Here is a 14,416-nt window from a genome sequence, read left to right as displayed (position 1 = left end):
TGGCAAAGATGACTTGACTAAAACCATGAGTAAGATCAAAATATAATTTTAGTCCCTTGGTACATTACATTTTGATTTTTAATTGGGAAGTGTTATTGGCACTAAAAAAATCTCATTCTACACCCCTCACAAGTGTATTTTTCTTTCTTAATATAGAAAGTTTGGAGCGTAGAATGAGATTTTTGGAGTGCTAATAACAATTCCCTTTTAATTATTTCTCTTTTTCTTCATAATTTTAATGTATTAATTTTATTTCATTTTCATTTTCATTTTCATTTTCATTTTATTTATCTTAGTATATTTTGTTGTAAACATTTAAATAAACTAATTTTTGTTATACACTAAATTTCGATGCACTTTGTCTTCTTTATTTAAGTACATTAAATTCTTTATAATACATTTCAGTGCATATATTTAGATACACATATTTCGGTACACACATTTCGATATAAACATTTAGGTATATTCAATGGGAACTAGTATTAGCACTCCAAAAATCTTATTCTACACTCCTCACCAGTGTATTTTTCTTTCTAATTATAAAAAGTTTGGAGTGCCAAATGAGATTTTAGAAGTGCTAATAACAATTCCCTATTCAATATAATACATTTTGGTACACAGATTTAGGTACATTAATTTAATATAATACATTGCGATGCATATATTTCATTACATACATTTCTATACTAACATTTAAATACATTAGTTCAATGTAATAAATTTTGGTACTAACATTTAGGTACATTAATTGAGTCTTTCAAGTTTGAATAATGTTAAATAAAATTAATAAATAAAAATAAAAACTTTTTTGGTCAAAAAATAAATTAAAATTTGTTTATTAATAAATTTAAATATTTAATGAGAGACATTAAATAAAATGCACATTGATCATTTTGAATTAAGGACACATCAAGAAACTGTAATATATATGTAGTCTAATACCAGATTTATTTTAAATTTTAATCTTCTTAAAGGGTTAAAGTTAAAAAATCCCAATAATTAATTGATTAAAAAATTCTACCATGCTTCGTATAGCATGTTCGCGATGAATGTAGGGTTGGATGCACGGCCCAAGATCTAATTGCCCAAAGATCCCAGTGTATAATTCATACTAAAAAACCTCCGTTAAATTATGAAAATTCTACTCTGCTCCGATCCATGGCATGCGCCGAATATCAACGAGCTGATTCTTGGGCTGTGCATTTAAAAGCGTGAAAACTCTACCATGCTCCGGCGAGTTTCATAGTCCAAAGTCCAGTATTGGTTTAGGTCTAAATATGCAAGGAAGCAACAGGGGGCAAAGATTAAAGAGCCAATGAAGGAGAAAAATAGGGATACAAATAATCACGAAAACAAACGAGGAAAGCGTTGTGGTTCGCTATCTGTAGACAAGGTTTCAAAGTGAAAAATAACACAAAACGACGGCTCGATTTCACTAGACTACAATATAGTTGTTCATCCATATTCCAAAAAGCAATATCACTAACAACATTTGCATGGCCACTAGTCAACAAAAATAGAGGCTGCTTAACATATGACGGCTTACTGATATATCTAGGAAGTGTGTGATACCTGTGTGAACACCGTATCTGGCAACCTGAAAGTGCCCGATTCTCTAACTGTGAATCTGAATGATCAATTTTTGAGAACGGAAATGTAGCTGTGTAACAGGTATCATTTATGAACTTTTTTGTTGAGATTGAAACCGAAGGAGATCCCTTCGATGTTTCATAGCCACTTTTTTCTCCAACTGGCAGCTCTTTTATCACCGGATAAGAGTCTGGGAATGCTTAACAGACTGTTAACGCGGGTAATACCTTCCAAGGCCGACCAGTCCTCGTCCTCTTTTGTTGAAATGCATTCTGCTAAACTTCTTTTAGACTGGCCCTCGAACTTCGTTGGAAGCTTTTGTTCTGTTGAATCAGATACGGGCACAATCTCATCAGAGCTTCGTATGGTACCCGAATGCTCAAGAACAGCATGAGAACTACCAGTTTCTGAATCCTCAGTATTCTCTTCTGTTATTGCCATCCTCTCCATTGCCTCTCCGTTAATCTTCGTCTCTTCATTACTCTTTGTCTTGTCATTAATCTTCATCATTTCATTAACCTTCGTCTCTTCATTAATCTTCATCATATCATTCTCTGTCACAGCCTCACCAGCTTCAGACAACTTTTCTAGAAAAAGGCATACAACAGCACAATCATCATTCTTGGAAGTAGGGTATTTGAGCCTCCAGGCTCTAACGGCACAGTCCACTAGAGCCCTGGCTGCTGTTGTATGACCGGGGGCAGAAGCTACAATTTCAACAGCCTCCTTGTTTGAAAGGACGTCCCAGACCTGTATGATGTGTAATTTATTGAGCACTTTTAGGCCACAAGAAACCAAAAATATAAAAAGGAAAGAAGAAAGATACCCCATCGGTGGCAAGAATTATGAACTCATCTCTTTCAGTAAGATGGTGATAGAAAACATCAGGCACAGAAATTAAACCAAAATCCTTCAGACAGAAATCTCCAAAGGCTCTAGCCATTGCCAAACCAGGAGAATCATTATTCGGCAACCATACACGAGCAACCTCTGGCTCATCCTGCAAAGCAAATACCCTTCCCTTGCATTGCTGGATCCTAGCAGATTCCGCTAAAAACAGAAGAGTCAATAAATTTTCATCAACGGATTTTATTTTTCTTTGCAGTCAAGTATCAGGTTTGTACATGAGATTTGTGAGAGAGAGATACCAGGAAGATCTGGCTTTAAATCAACTGTCAATTGTACAGCAATCAGAGAGTTGTCTTGGTCTCTCGTTGCTAGCACAGCCCTTGAATCCCCAACATTTCCAATTACAAGATTCTGACCCTAAAACACCGTAAACCTCGAGATTAGTTTTCTCAACAGTGATAGGAAATTTCATCATACTGAGAATGTCTAGTTCAGCCTTCAACCAAGACAGCTTCCAAGAAATGCCATTATGATAAGAATTCCCGTAACTAAAAATAAATTAATTAATTTCAAAGAAAAGAAGAATAGAACAGACTCATAATAACGATAAAAAAACTAAAAGCACTTACCAAAGGATCAGATTTCTTGTTATTATAGTAAAGAAAACAGATTATGAACAAATAAAAAAGAAAATTTTGTGTAAAAAAACTGTATAATCTCAAAGTTTCCAGAAACCTTTGGTTAGAGAATGATCACTTATATGAATGATATGAAAATACAAATCATTTTTAAACTTATTTTCCAACATATTTTACCAATTTAGTTGATCATAATGTTAATGTTTAAATGACAAACAACATTTAAATTTTTTCCCCCAAAGCTCTTGATGTTTCCCTTGATGACAAAAAGCATCAGCACATAAGCTGCTTAAAACTTATGGGCCGTTTGGTATCCTTCTTCAATCCAAATATTTGTTTTTGAAACTTTTGAGTACTAGGTAATTTAGCTACATTCATCATTTTTGAAAACTATAAATTGCTTTCAAATTGAGTACCAAACAACCCCTAACTTTTCAGACGTTTTTTACCTTTTAGAAGGGGATGGTGTGAGGCTTTTAAGTTATCCTCAACACAGTACCTATCCAAGTTTTTTTACTATCATATACTCATGTATATATGTACATACATACGCATGCATGCATGTAAGCATATGCACGTATGCATGTAAGCACATGTACGTACCCATGTAAGCACACAAACACCATGTCACATACGAATACAAAATGATGCATAGAAATACACGCACACACACTTTGAGGATGTTTCATGAACAATCACCTGCTTTACCAATGTAACAGCAGTCGTGCCACTGCAGAAGCAATCGATGGTTGGATGCAATTTTAGTTCCTTGTCCATTAACTTGAAAGCCTTTAAGAATGACTTTTTTAGTGGGAGATACATGTCAGGTAGATTTTCATTTGCCTGAACCTCCAATGATTCGCACCATTCATCATCAATGCTTGGCGATGCAGGTTCCTCCAAATTAGAGCTCCCATTCGCATTCTCAGCCTTATTGAGATTGCTCAGATCACTGTTTGAATTAGCTTTCCACTGAGTACATAGTATAAGAGGAAGAGAATCCCGAACTTTCTTGGCGACCACGTGACCAAATGGACCGTGGCCATCAAACACCCCACAAAATGTTGTATCACTTCTTGTGGCAAAATTCTACAGCAGAAACTTGCAAACAAATCAGCACAAATTGATCCCAAAAAATGAACAAGAGAAATAGAGAACATTTCATATAAAGGAACAACCTTCCAAAAAGCTTTGTAATTTGACTATGCTAATTCAATGACGTAGGGGAAATCAACATTTTACTGACAAATCATTACGCCGTAAAATGTAACAAATTTCAAGTATATTCTTTATCTTTTAATTGATAAAAAAACGTCTCCTTAGCCTCACAGAGGTATGGAAGATTGAAGAAGGGTCCTTCCCAAGACCAGCTAAAAAGAACGTAAAACGGGCAACTGAGTACGGTATGCCTACATGCAGGGCATTCATGCCGAAATTCCTCGCAAGGGTCATTCCAAAATCACACAAAGGTCAAATATATTAGTACAGGAGCTCAACTGGATTCGCAAAATCTTTGCTCTGAAGTGTGAACAAAGTTATAAATAGATTAATGTAACTCACAATTCAAGTAATCCCTGAATAAAATAGTACCAACAAAAAGTGACCTAGCAACTGTGCAATTGAAGCAACACCACCAATCCATTTCTATCTTTCTTCCCCATTTCCATAGAACCCTTTACTATTAATACCATCCTGCCAAAATATGAACCCACATTTTCCAGTTTCCACAGATTTTTTTCCAAAAAAATAGCTGCAAAAAGGTCCATTTTTCTACTCAATCTTCCAAACCCAACTGCAAAAATACAGTAAATATGCAGAAATGGGTTTTGATATTGGGGTCAGATCACGGTCAAACATGTGGTCACAGCTGATGATAAAGCAGCAAAACAGCAGTAAAAAGTTAGAGAGAGAAAGTCAAGAGCAAACCAACCTCCCAGACAAGCATGGCGTCCTGATTGGTCCCTTTCTTTCCCTGCTGGGTATACAAGCAGGCGACTTTGCTGCCTCCATTGCCGATCAATCTGCCCGGAATACCAATCTGATGGCCCAAATCTCCGCAACCCGCTTGCTCAGCTCTCGGCTTCTTCCTCTTCCACCGTTTCGAGCCGCCTTTGGCCTTCGGAGAAGCGTCGTCGGCGTAGTCCACTTTGCTCTGCTCCACCATATCACTCCTCTGCCCCAAGCTTTTCTGAGTCGAACAACACGAACCCATTTGGTATTCGAATTTATGCGGTGCTCCGGAAAAAAAAAACCAATTCGCCAAATCGGATCCGGAGATTCTTTTGTCGCAGAGATTCAATTCAAAAAATGGAGCACAGTGGAGGACGATGGGTAGGTGCACGCTTTGTCACATGGTCACAGAGCCATATAATTTTCAAATAAATTAAAACAGATATTAATAACATTAATACTAATATTAAATTAATTAAATTTTTTTAAATTAAAATGGTTCTTGAAATTGTCATAACCTTTTACTTTGATATCTGAAATTTAAAATCGATAAAAATTGATATTGAGATTATTCATCGTCAATCATTTGATCATTATGTAAAAAAACGATGTTGAATTAAAAAAAAAAAAAAACTATCAGTTTAAGGGAATTAATAATAAAAAAACCCTCAATCTAATAGACATTTCTCACTAAAAGACTATAACGATTGACGGTGAACAATCTCAAAGATCAATTTTTTTTTATTTTAAATCTTAAAAACCAAATAAAAACCCTATACATTTAATAAAGATTCTTGACAACAATGACCCATCTGCAAGAATTTGTTGACCTTCTTCAATCTTCATCCACCTTCTTTCTGTTTTTAAATCAAAGTGGTTTCATTTTTTTATTTGTGCCCAAAAAGATAGTCTTTTTTTTCCATTTCTTTAATTTCCACCTTTGGGAAGAACAAAAAAAACAAAAAATTGAAGGAAATAAAATAAAGTTTTTGTATAAATATTTCAACCACTTCAACTGGTCCATTGCTCAACATTTAATAATCGGTTGAATCATGTGACATGCACGAGAAAGACACCATGGAATTGTTAATACCCTACGGCAAAATTGAAAGACACCGTCACTTGTTTGCGTTCATTTTCAGGATTTAATTTTATGTTTCGTATCATTCAATGTTTAGGTTATCGATTAAGTTTTTTTTAACAACAATAATTAAGCTTTGTTCCAATAAGTGATGTCAGTTGTATGAATTCTAAAAAGCTGTTGTGCTCGATTTTGCATCGAGTATTTCGTTAACTCCAAGTATTCCATATCTATTCTTGAACTCTCTTTTCAAGTTTTCTAGGTCTTCCTCTACTTCTTTTGCTCTGAGTCTTTATCTCGTAGTCACAACTTTTGACTGGAGCATATGTAGGTTTTCAGTTCATGTTTCTAAATCACCTTAACTAATTTTATCTCATCTTATCTTCAATTACGACCATTCATACTTTACCTCGAATATTCTCATTCTCAATCCTATCATTTCTTGTGTGCCAAATTCATCAAAATCAAAATTCATTTTAGCCATTTGATTAGCGGTGTAACCAGTTTATTGTTAATTGACAACCTTTTTTTGTTCGTTTGTCTATGTGGTCACAATTACCTAACAAAACGGTTTTTCTTTTTTTCAAGAGATTAGCTAGTGCATTTGTCATGACAATCTATCCTTTTTTGGATCATAAAAACTCAGAGAGGTATTTCAATTTCTTTTAACCACCATTATATAACAAAATACTTTTGATTTAAACAAATTCGTGCAAAGATGATCTTTTAATGATGGCTTTTGAAACTATCGGTCCATATAAACATAAGTATTATAAAACGAGTGATTAACTTTATATTAATTTACTAACTAATTAGCGTTTAAGCATTACTAAAGAAAAGTAACAAGATAAAATAGAATCCACTGACTCCGATGTAGTCGAAGAAATAACTAGTTGACTTTTGTTGTAAACGATATATGGAACTCTGAACTGTCAGTGTGCAAAGTGAAGTCTTTGAGATTCCACATTTTGGCATTGTCATCTCCGTCGCAACCGGAAGAGTTAAACTCTCTTTTTTCATGTCTAATCTGGTAGTGGGTAGTGACTGGTGAGGGTTGATAATATGACACGCTTTTTGTTTCATTGGACATGGATTTTGTCGTGTGCTTTTGTGGAGCAAATCACTTTGACAGTGAAGGCAGCTAGATGCCGGACAGGAACTTGCAGTCTTTTCTCGAGACTTTGATCATGCAACAAGAGAGATTACAAAATGTTATAAAGCAAGTAAATTATTACTAATGTAAAAAAATTACGTGATAAAAGACACACAAGTGAGTTGTATGTAACTGTTGTGAGAATGTGAAGAATAAAGTTTTACATGGGATGGTGGAACACACCTTGTAAATAGGGCTCACAATTTCTTATATGACCTGTTAATCTGACATGAAACGACATAAAAATAACGAGTTTCGGGTCAACTTATTAATAAGTCGAGTCATTATCTTGTAACCCGTTAATAATCTGTTAATGCATCGGATCGTTATCAGGTCACCCATTAAGAACCTGATGAAATATCATTTGCCAAATATAGATATTAGGCATAACAATTCTTGCATAACCGTTAACCCAACACGAAACGACACGACTGGTTAACGAATCAGGTCCTTATTGGGTCACTTATTAAGAACCCGTTAAAGTAACGTGTTTGACATAACATGACTCGTTAAGATAAAGGATACGACACGAAAATGACAAGATTACGACAAACACAGCCTGTTTGCTAGACACATTTCAAAGGGCTTATAAAGAGTAATTGTCAATTGTTTTTATGGTAGAACCTCAACTTATGCATGGTATCAAAGCGTAAGTTGGCCAACATGTTAAGCCAATGTGTGAAACCCTACAGTTATACAAGATTTCACGTCATCCAATTCGTGTTGTCCACGTGCTCGTGTAGGGGAATATTTTATGCTTGGTAAGATATACTTGCATGTACTTAGACCATCTCCAACATAATGAGGGTCAGATGGCTCGTTTTAGCCCTCTGGCCCTCCAAGAAATTAATATTTTAATGAACAGTGCAGAGTCATATTTCTTATCATCTCCAACCGAGGGCCATAGGGCTCGTTTTAAACTTTATCACAAAAATCCGTCTCCAACCAAGGGCCAATGGGCTATAATATGGAATGTAAAGAATTGAAATAAAATAAGGTAAGATAGTATAGAATGGTGAAAAGTATGTGAGAAATGATGTAGGAAACAATTAGAAAAAAAAAAAAAAAATGGGCTGGGCAAATGGAAAAGAACAAAAAATAAAATAATAATAAGTGGGCTAGCCAACAGGCTGGCTGAAGATGGCCAACCAGTTGGCCCTTTGACCTTTTTTTGTCCCGTGGGGCCATAAGCCCTTTAGCCTAGTTTTTTATTGGAGACGATTTTTAAATTATTTTTGGCCTTCTGACCTTCTGGACCCGTCAGTTAGAGATGGTCTTATGAGTTGGCATATTCTATAGAGCATGGGTTGAAGCTCCCAAGTCTCTACCAAATAAGCACAACGCAAAGAGACAAATGGTAGCTACATGAAAACAAATGGAATCCTTTACACTAAAGCATTGCCCTTACACTTCATCTAGGTTTTGGTTTCATTTGTGCAAGGTGGTGTGTTTGGTCGTTGGAGTGGAATAAAATCAATGTGAATAAGAATGGGAATATAATCGATTCCATTGTTTGGTTGATAGTGAGAACTAGTAAAAGCACCAATGCTCAATTTCATTCCATTACCATTCTCACTTTATTACTTTTAAATATTGTAAAATTCGCATTTTACCTTTTGTTTTTTTGTCACACTTTCATACCTAAATTTTTTTTTCTCACATATTCATAATTCTGTAAGTCTTTTCGTCAAGTGCTTGTTAATTGATGACATGACATTGTGGGTCCCATAGGGACATGTGAAACAATTTAGTTTTTTTTTTTTTTAGGGGAAAATTAAGAAAAATGTTAATATCCCACCTCCAAAAGCGAAGTCCCCAAAATCAACCTCCATCTCTATCTATCTTCACACCCCCACACCAGATTAGTTATCATGGTTGTCGACTCGTCGTCGGAGAGAATAAACACTGATTCCTTCAACTTGTAGTAATTATTGGTCAAGAAATCGAATTGAATCGATCGAATTGAGTTGGAATCGAAAATCTAACAGAACTGAATCGTAGTCGACAAATCAAATCGATATGATTCTTCGATTCAAACAGTCGACCACAAGAATCCAATTTCGATAATATATTTTCTTTTTCCGTTGACGAGGTTGAAGAGACAAAATAGAGAGAGGAGGCTTGTCAGCGGCGATAATGGTGGTTTCTGCATCTGGTAATGGAGGTGAGGCAGCCAACGGCTCGTGAGCATTGCAGAGTCGAAGAAGGAAGGGAGAGCATTATCCTTTGTTTTAAATTTCCATTAATGAATTAATTTTTAATATTATTTAATTTGTCACGTCTGTAAATTTTGATGGGTCAGTGGCCTACGCACTTAATTGAAGGGCTAACATAAGTATAAACTTATGAGAAATTGTAATTTTAGGAGTGAAAGTGAGATGAAAGAACTCATGATAGCAAAGTGTGAATTTTATGATACTGGAGAGTAGTAAAGTAAGAATGTTTCACATGTCCACGTGGAGCCCACAATGCCACATCATCAGTTGTGCTTGACGGGAAAATTAATAAAAATATGAATTTGTAACAAAAAAGTAACTTTATGTATGAAAGTTAGACGAAAAAGGTAAGAGTATTAAAGTGCGAATTTCACGAGTTTAATAAGGTGTGAACTATGTTTTGGTTGAAAAAACAAAAACAAATAAGTTTAAAAAGCCACTTAATACTACAATCTCATAATATTCTTCTTCACTCGTAAACAAAAAGTTTTAGGTTCAATTTTTCGCCAAAGACGAATCACATTATTGCAGTTCCATTATCAAATTAAACTCCCCTCTCATTTAGTTTAGATAAGATCGTTTTTAAAAAAAAAATAATTTAAAAAAAGACAGTAACCGTTAGTTTCGTCCGAAAAAAGAACCACCGTTAGATGATTTCAGATTCGCGTCTTTTCAGACGCGTGTCGGAGAGATCTTTTAATTTATCCATTACAAACGCCGTTAAAGTACCCAGTACCCAGCACCCAATGCCTGAGCAGCTTCAGGTGGCATAAGAAGTCAAAAAACTAGGTCTTGAGATGGGTCTCTCCATCTCTATCTGAAAGCCCGAAGAAAATTTGCAGCTGCCCCTCTCTCTCATTCTCCTCTTTGGTAATTTTCTCTCTCTAACTCCACCTTCTTCTTCTTCTTCTTCTTCTTCTTCAAGCTTTTGCTAGCTTACCAAATCTTATCGGTAACTTCCATGGCTGAAATAAATGATTGATTGATCATTTCTGTAGTTCTTTTCACTCAGTCAAGACTGAAACTTTACTGTGATAGATCAAAAGATTTCAAGTTTCTTTTCATTTTTCATATTTTTTGAAGGAAATTAAATTTTGGGTTCTGAAGTGAGTGACTTAATTTGATCGAATCAAGTGTGTATTTGATATATACATATACATAATATATATATATATGTATATGAACTGTTGTGCACTTTGTACTGCAAGCTGGTATTTTTTAGGGGAAACTTCTATCATGGGATTTATTCATTTATTAATTTGGAGATGGAAAATTTTGGATCTCTCTTTTATCAGTTTGTCAAAAGCACTTTGTGAAGATTTTGACTTTGTCAAGTCTTTCTATTGAAAAAAGAAAGTCTTGATTGAATTGAGTTCTTATGGGAGTTTTAGAAATTTGTTTTTAAAAGTAAAGCTTGCCTCTAACCAAATTCATCAAACTATAGACTTTAGATTAACTACTACACCCTTGAAACTGTAAAGTGCTTAATAAATAAGTAATTTGAAAAGTGCTTATTTTGGTATATGTTGCAGGACGCAGTTCCATTTGTGGTGTGTTTGGCTTCCAAGAAACTTCCGTATGTTATTATAATTTTCCTTGAATATTTTGTTCGTGAAGTTTTAGCTATATCATGGGAGTATGTGATCTTAAGTGTTTTATGTATTACGATGCAAAGCTGAGAAAGTAAGGCCAATAGACGAATATGAAACGAACCAAATACTATGCTGATTGATACTAATTAAATAGAGTACTTCATTATGACGGAAATCATTCATCCGTTGAGGCAAATTAATGTTATGTTGTTTATGAACGTAACCTGTCTCTTCAGACAGGTAAAATGCAAGGAGTACTCAAAACTTTTACATCACACGGAAGCATTGTGAAAAATGGAGTTTTGAGACACATCCGTCTTGTGAATCCCCTGCTCCAGCCTGTTGCGTTTTCACGTTTTGAGTCTGCTACGCCTGCCAGTACCCGCATAGAAGAGCATGGTTTTGAAAGCACCAGAATTGCAGATGTCTTGAATGCAAAAGGTAAAGGTGCTGATGGTTCCTGGCTCTGGTGCACAACCGATGACTCTGTTTATGATGCTGTTAAGTCGGTAAGCATATTTGAACCTTACATGAAAGTTCGTGTTCGTGCAATGATTTTACAATCTTTGGCATGAAGGATTTAAGTCATAAATAATTAAAAATTCCCTTGCAGATGACCCAGCACAATGTTGGAGCCTTAGTTGTTGTGAAATCCGGAGAGCAAAAATCTCCCGCAGGAATCATAACAGAGAGAGGTAGGCTTATGTGATATACTGATATATACCATTCCGCACTTGTTTGAGATCATGATGTGAATGATCTTTGTATTGGGAGCTGGATTATTCTAGTCTGAAATTTGTTAAGGGAACATGCCAGCTGTGAGAAATTTATGCATTTCAATTTCAAATGTTTCAGCAGCTCCTTAGGGAAGCTTGTTTAGATTCGATTTCGTTTTTCTGAGAATTATTTTTGGAAACAATGGTCTAGATCACTTTGAGTAAGGATAACACCAATAGAAATTCATTATTAATCTATTCTACAATCGGTATCGAGCTTTACTCTTGAAAGTAGGAACAAATTCGTAAGTTAAAGGTTGAAGAAAAGCACCGGGCAGAATGAATGAGCTCATAGATGCACTTGTTGCTGAACAATAAGCTAAAATAGAATGGTAAATTTGGCAAACATTTGGGAAAGTTTGAAGGGATAATCACTGTCTATAATTTTGATTACATGAAATGCGTTGCACTAACAGTGATCGGAAGGTACATTTGGGTTCTCCATAATTAATTGTATATCTGTTTGGCGGATAATTTTCAGATTATCTCAGGAAGATCATAGTTCAGGGAAGATCATCCAAGTCAACAAAAGTTGGGGATATCATGACTGAGGAGGTATAACTTGTTATACCTAATTCGTACTCCTTTTACAGGAAACTTTGTACTCTTACATTTGTTGAAGTTTCATGAATGTTTAACATCTGATCGAAAATGTAAAAACGCGGTGCCTGCAGAACAAGCTTATCACTGTCACCCCTGACACCAAAGTTTTGCGGGCAATGCAACTCATGACAGGTATTATCTTCTGCTTCTTGTTACAGAAGTTTCCAACTTAAACGTTCCTTTACGTTATATTTTCCTTCCATGCAAGGAAGCTGTTTTAAACTTGAAATTTGTATGTATTATGCGTAGAAAACCGAATCAGGCACATTCCAGTAATGGACAACGGGAAAATGGTTGGAATGGTGTCCATTGGTGACGTGGTTCGTGCTGTGGTGAGTGAGCACCGGGAGGAGCTGAACCGCTTGAATGCTTTTATTCAAGGTGGTTACTAGATAATGATGATGACGAAGAAGTGAGACGCTGCTTTAGTTGACATGCCGGAATGACAAACAGTAATAACCCTCGCTCGAGTGCTTGTATATATCGTGTGTGTTCGTTTGTGCACCTCCGGTTGTTGTTTGGTTCTGTACTTCCAGTTACTGTCTAATTACAAACCTGTGGGACTATCAAGTACTTAACAATAAGCAATGTTATGTTTTGCTTAAATCGTCCTTCTTTCTCCGGTCGATGGTAGCTTGTGCGTACCTTGTATTTGACGTCGCACACGTTTATGTCGAAACCATAATCTTGAATGTCGTTTGGTGTTTAAACATGTAAATCAAGCTAGTGTTCAAATATACTCGTTTGAAATGTTTTTAAAATGATTGAAAACGCTTTTTATGAGAGTGCTTGTGAAACCAATTCTTAATAAAAATGTACGTGAATCTTGATCTCAAAGTATTTTCACAAAAAACGTTTTCAGTTATTTGAAAAGACTTAAATTTTAATTTTTACTTTAATTTTTTCACATGAAGGGAAACCTTATGTTTCTTTAATCACGTGATCCATTACCTTTACATGTGAATATATTCACGTGACTCGTGAGTGAGTAAAAGCTTAGAGTAACATTTACTCATGTAAAATGTTGAGCTTATAAATGGCTTAAAGGAAATAAGTTTTCTCATGAAATTACCGAAAATGAATTTTACTTCGGAAACAAAGGTTGCTAGTTGCAGTCGTCCACGCAAGTATTAGTGACTGCTAATTGTTAATGCATAATTAAACTCGTCCGCATTAATTGATGACAACAGAAGTATGTGTTAGAGCGATCATTCTTAGACTTTCTTATTTCAAAATGAAAAACTGAATATATGTTTTTGAGTAACAATTTAATAATCATTTTTTCACATGAAATATGACATGGCGACGTGATACAAAAATTCAATAATCATTTTTCACATGAAATATGACATGACGACATGGGGCTCATTTTTTAGTAGAATAATGCTAGGGAGACTAAATTTTGTAAACTAAATGATATGAAAGTTGATAATTAGATTATTACTTAAACGTTGATAAGCGTGCTCATTTCTTATTGGTCACATCATTTAGTTTGCAAATTTAGTCTCTCTAGCATTACTCTTTCCAAAATAGCCTCTTGTGTTGTAATTTGAATAATTAGAGTATCTTCAAATGAGACATCAAATTCAAAACATTAAATTTTAATTTGATGATTGACTTGACAATTTGACATATTGTCAATATTTTACTGCCACCCGATATGCCAAAATTTATTTCTTCATTTATGTTTTTTTTAAACAAAAATAATAAAAGTTGGATTGTTGTTGGTTTAAAAATAATAAAATAATACCTAAATATGCTAGCATTTAAGGTAAAGCAAGTGGAATGCCTTTGGAAATAGCAAAAATCAAATTACTAGGTTTGAATGATAATTTTTTAACAGTTACGTCAACAGTTAATGGTTGACTAGACGATCAATCTAATAAAAGCCGTAAATTATTCAAATGTCAAAAACACCAAAGTGTAATGTAAGACAAATTGATGACATGGTGACGTCAGGCTCACTAA

General features: G+C 34.9%; 2 protein-coding genes across 5 annotated transcripts; one reads left to right on the top strand and one right to left on the bottom strand.

Moving 5' to 3' along the window:
- Positions 1-1,316: 1,316 nt before the first annotated feature.
- On the bottom strand, positions 1,317-5,431 carry LOC103967550 (probable protein phosphatase 2C 6). Its single transcript, XM_009380801.3, has 5 exons — positions 5,008-5,431; positions 3,777-4,166; positions 2,739-2,856; positions 2,417-2,640; positions 1,317-2,340 (listed from the first exon to the last, which is right to left on the bottom strand). Exons 1-5 carry the CDS (start codon positions 5,287-5,289, stop codon positions 1,729-1,731), a joined length of 1,626 nt encoding a protein of 541 aa, XP_009379076.2. The 5' UTR covers positions 5,290-5,431; the 3' UTR covers positions 1,317-1,728.
- Positions 5,432-10,195: 4,764 nt separating this feature from the next.
- On the top strand, positions 10,196-13,187 carry LOC103967549 (CBS domain-containing protein CBSX3, mitochondrial). Of its 4 annotated transcripts, none has more exons than XM_048569568.1 (7): positions 10,205-10,347; positions 11,010-11,053; positions 11,310-11,578; positions 11,683-11,764; positions 12,327-12,400; positions 12,520-12,580; positions 12,698-13,187. In XM_048569568.1, the coding sequence occupies exons 3-7, from the start codon at positions 11,315-11,317 to the stop codon at positions 12,838-12,840; spliced, it is 624 nt and encodes a 207-aa protein (XP_048425525.1). In that variant the 5' UTR covers positions 10,205-10,347; positions 11,010-11,053; positions 11,310-11,314; the 3' UTR covers positions 12,841-13,187. The 4 variants fall into 4 exon arrangements, with proteins under 4 accessions (XP_048425526.1, XP_048425525.1, XP_048425524.1 ...); XM_048569567.1 differs by having other exon boundaries at positions 10,206-10,347; positions 11,306-11,578; XM_048569569.1 differs by lacking the exon at positions 11,010-11,053 and having other exon boundaries at positions 10,196-10,347; positions 11,306-11,578.
- Positions 13,188-14,416: the final 1,229 nt, after the last annotated feature.

This window comes from the organism of the source record quoted next, unplaced genomic scaffold (assembly GCF_019419815.1).
Source record: "Pyrus x bretschneideri cultivar Hongxiangsu unplaced genomic scaffold, Pyrus_bretschneideri_v1 Contig5, whole genome shotgun sequence".
NCBI lineage: Eukaryota > Viridiplantae > Streptophyta > Magnoliopsida > Rosales > Rosaceae > Pyrus > Pyrus x bretschneideri.
Note: the sequence above shows the minus strand (reverse complement) of the source record. Positions and strands in the feature narration are given on the sequence as shown.

Excerpts from the sequence above, each read along its gene's own strand:
- LOC103967550 (XM_009380801.3), bottom strand. The coding sequence starts at position 5,289 with ATGGGTTCGTGTTGTTCGACTCAGAAAAGCTTGGGGCAGAGGAGTGAT. Across the intron at positions 2,857-3,776 it reads CTGTTACATTGGTAAAGCAG|GGTCAGAATCTTGTAATTGG; the intron begins GTGATTGTTCAT and ends ACGGTGTTTTAG. Across the intron at positions 2,641-2,738 it reads TTTAAAGCCAGATCTTCCTG|CGGAATCTGCTAGGATCCAG; the intron begins GTATCTCTCTCT and ends TTCTGTTTTTAG.
- LOC103967549 (XM_048569569.1), top strand. The coding sequence starts at position 11,315 with ATGCAAGGAGTACTCAAAACTTTTACATCACACGGAAGCATTGTGAAA. Across the intron at positions 11,765-12,326 it reads AGGAATCATAACAGAGAGAG|ATTATCTCAGGAAGATCATA; the intron begins GTAGGCTTATGT and ends GATAATTTTCAG. Across the intron at positions 12,401-12,519 it reads GGGATATCATGACTGAGGAG|AACAAGCTTATCACTGTCAC; the intron begins GTATAACTTGTT and ends CGGTGCCTGCAG.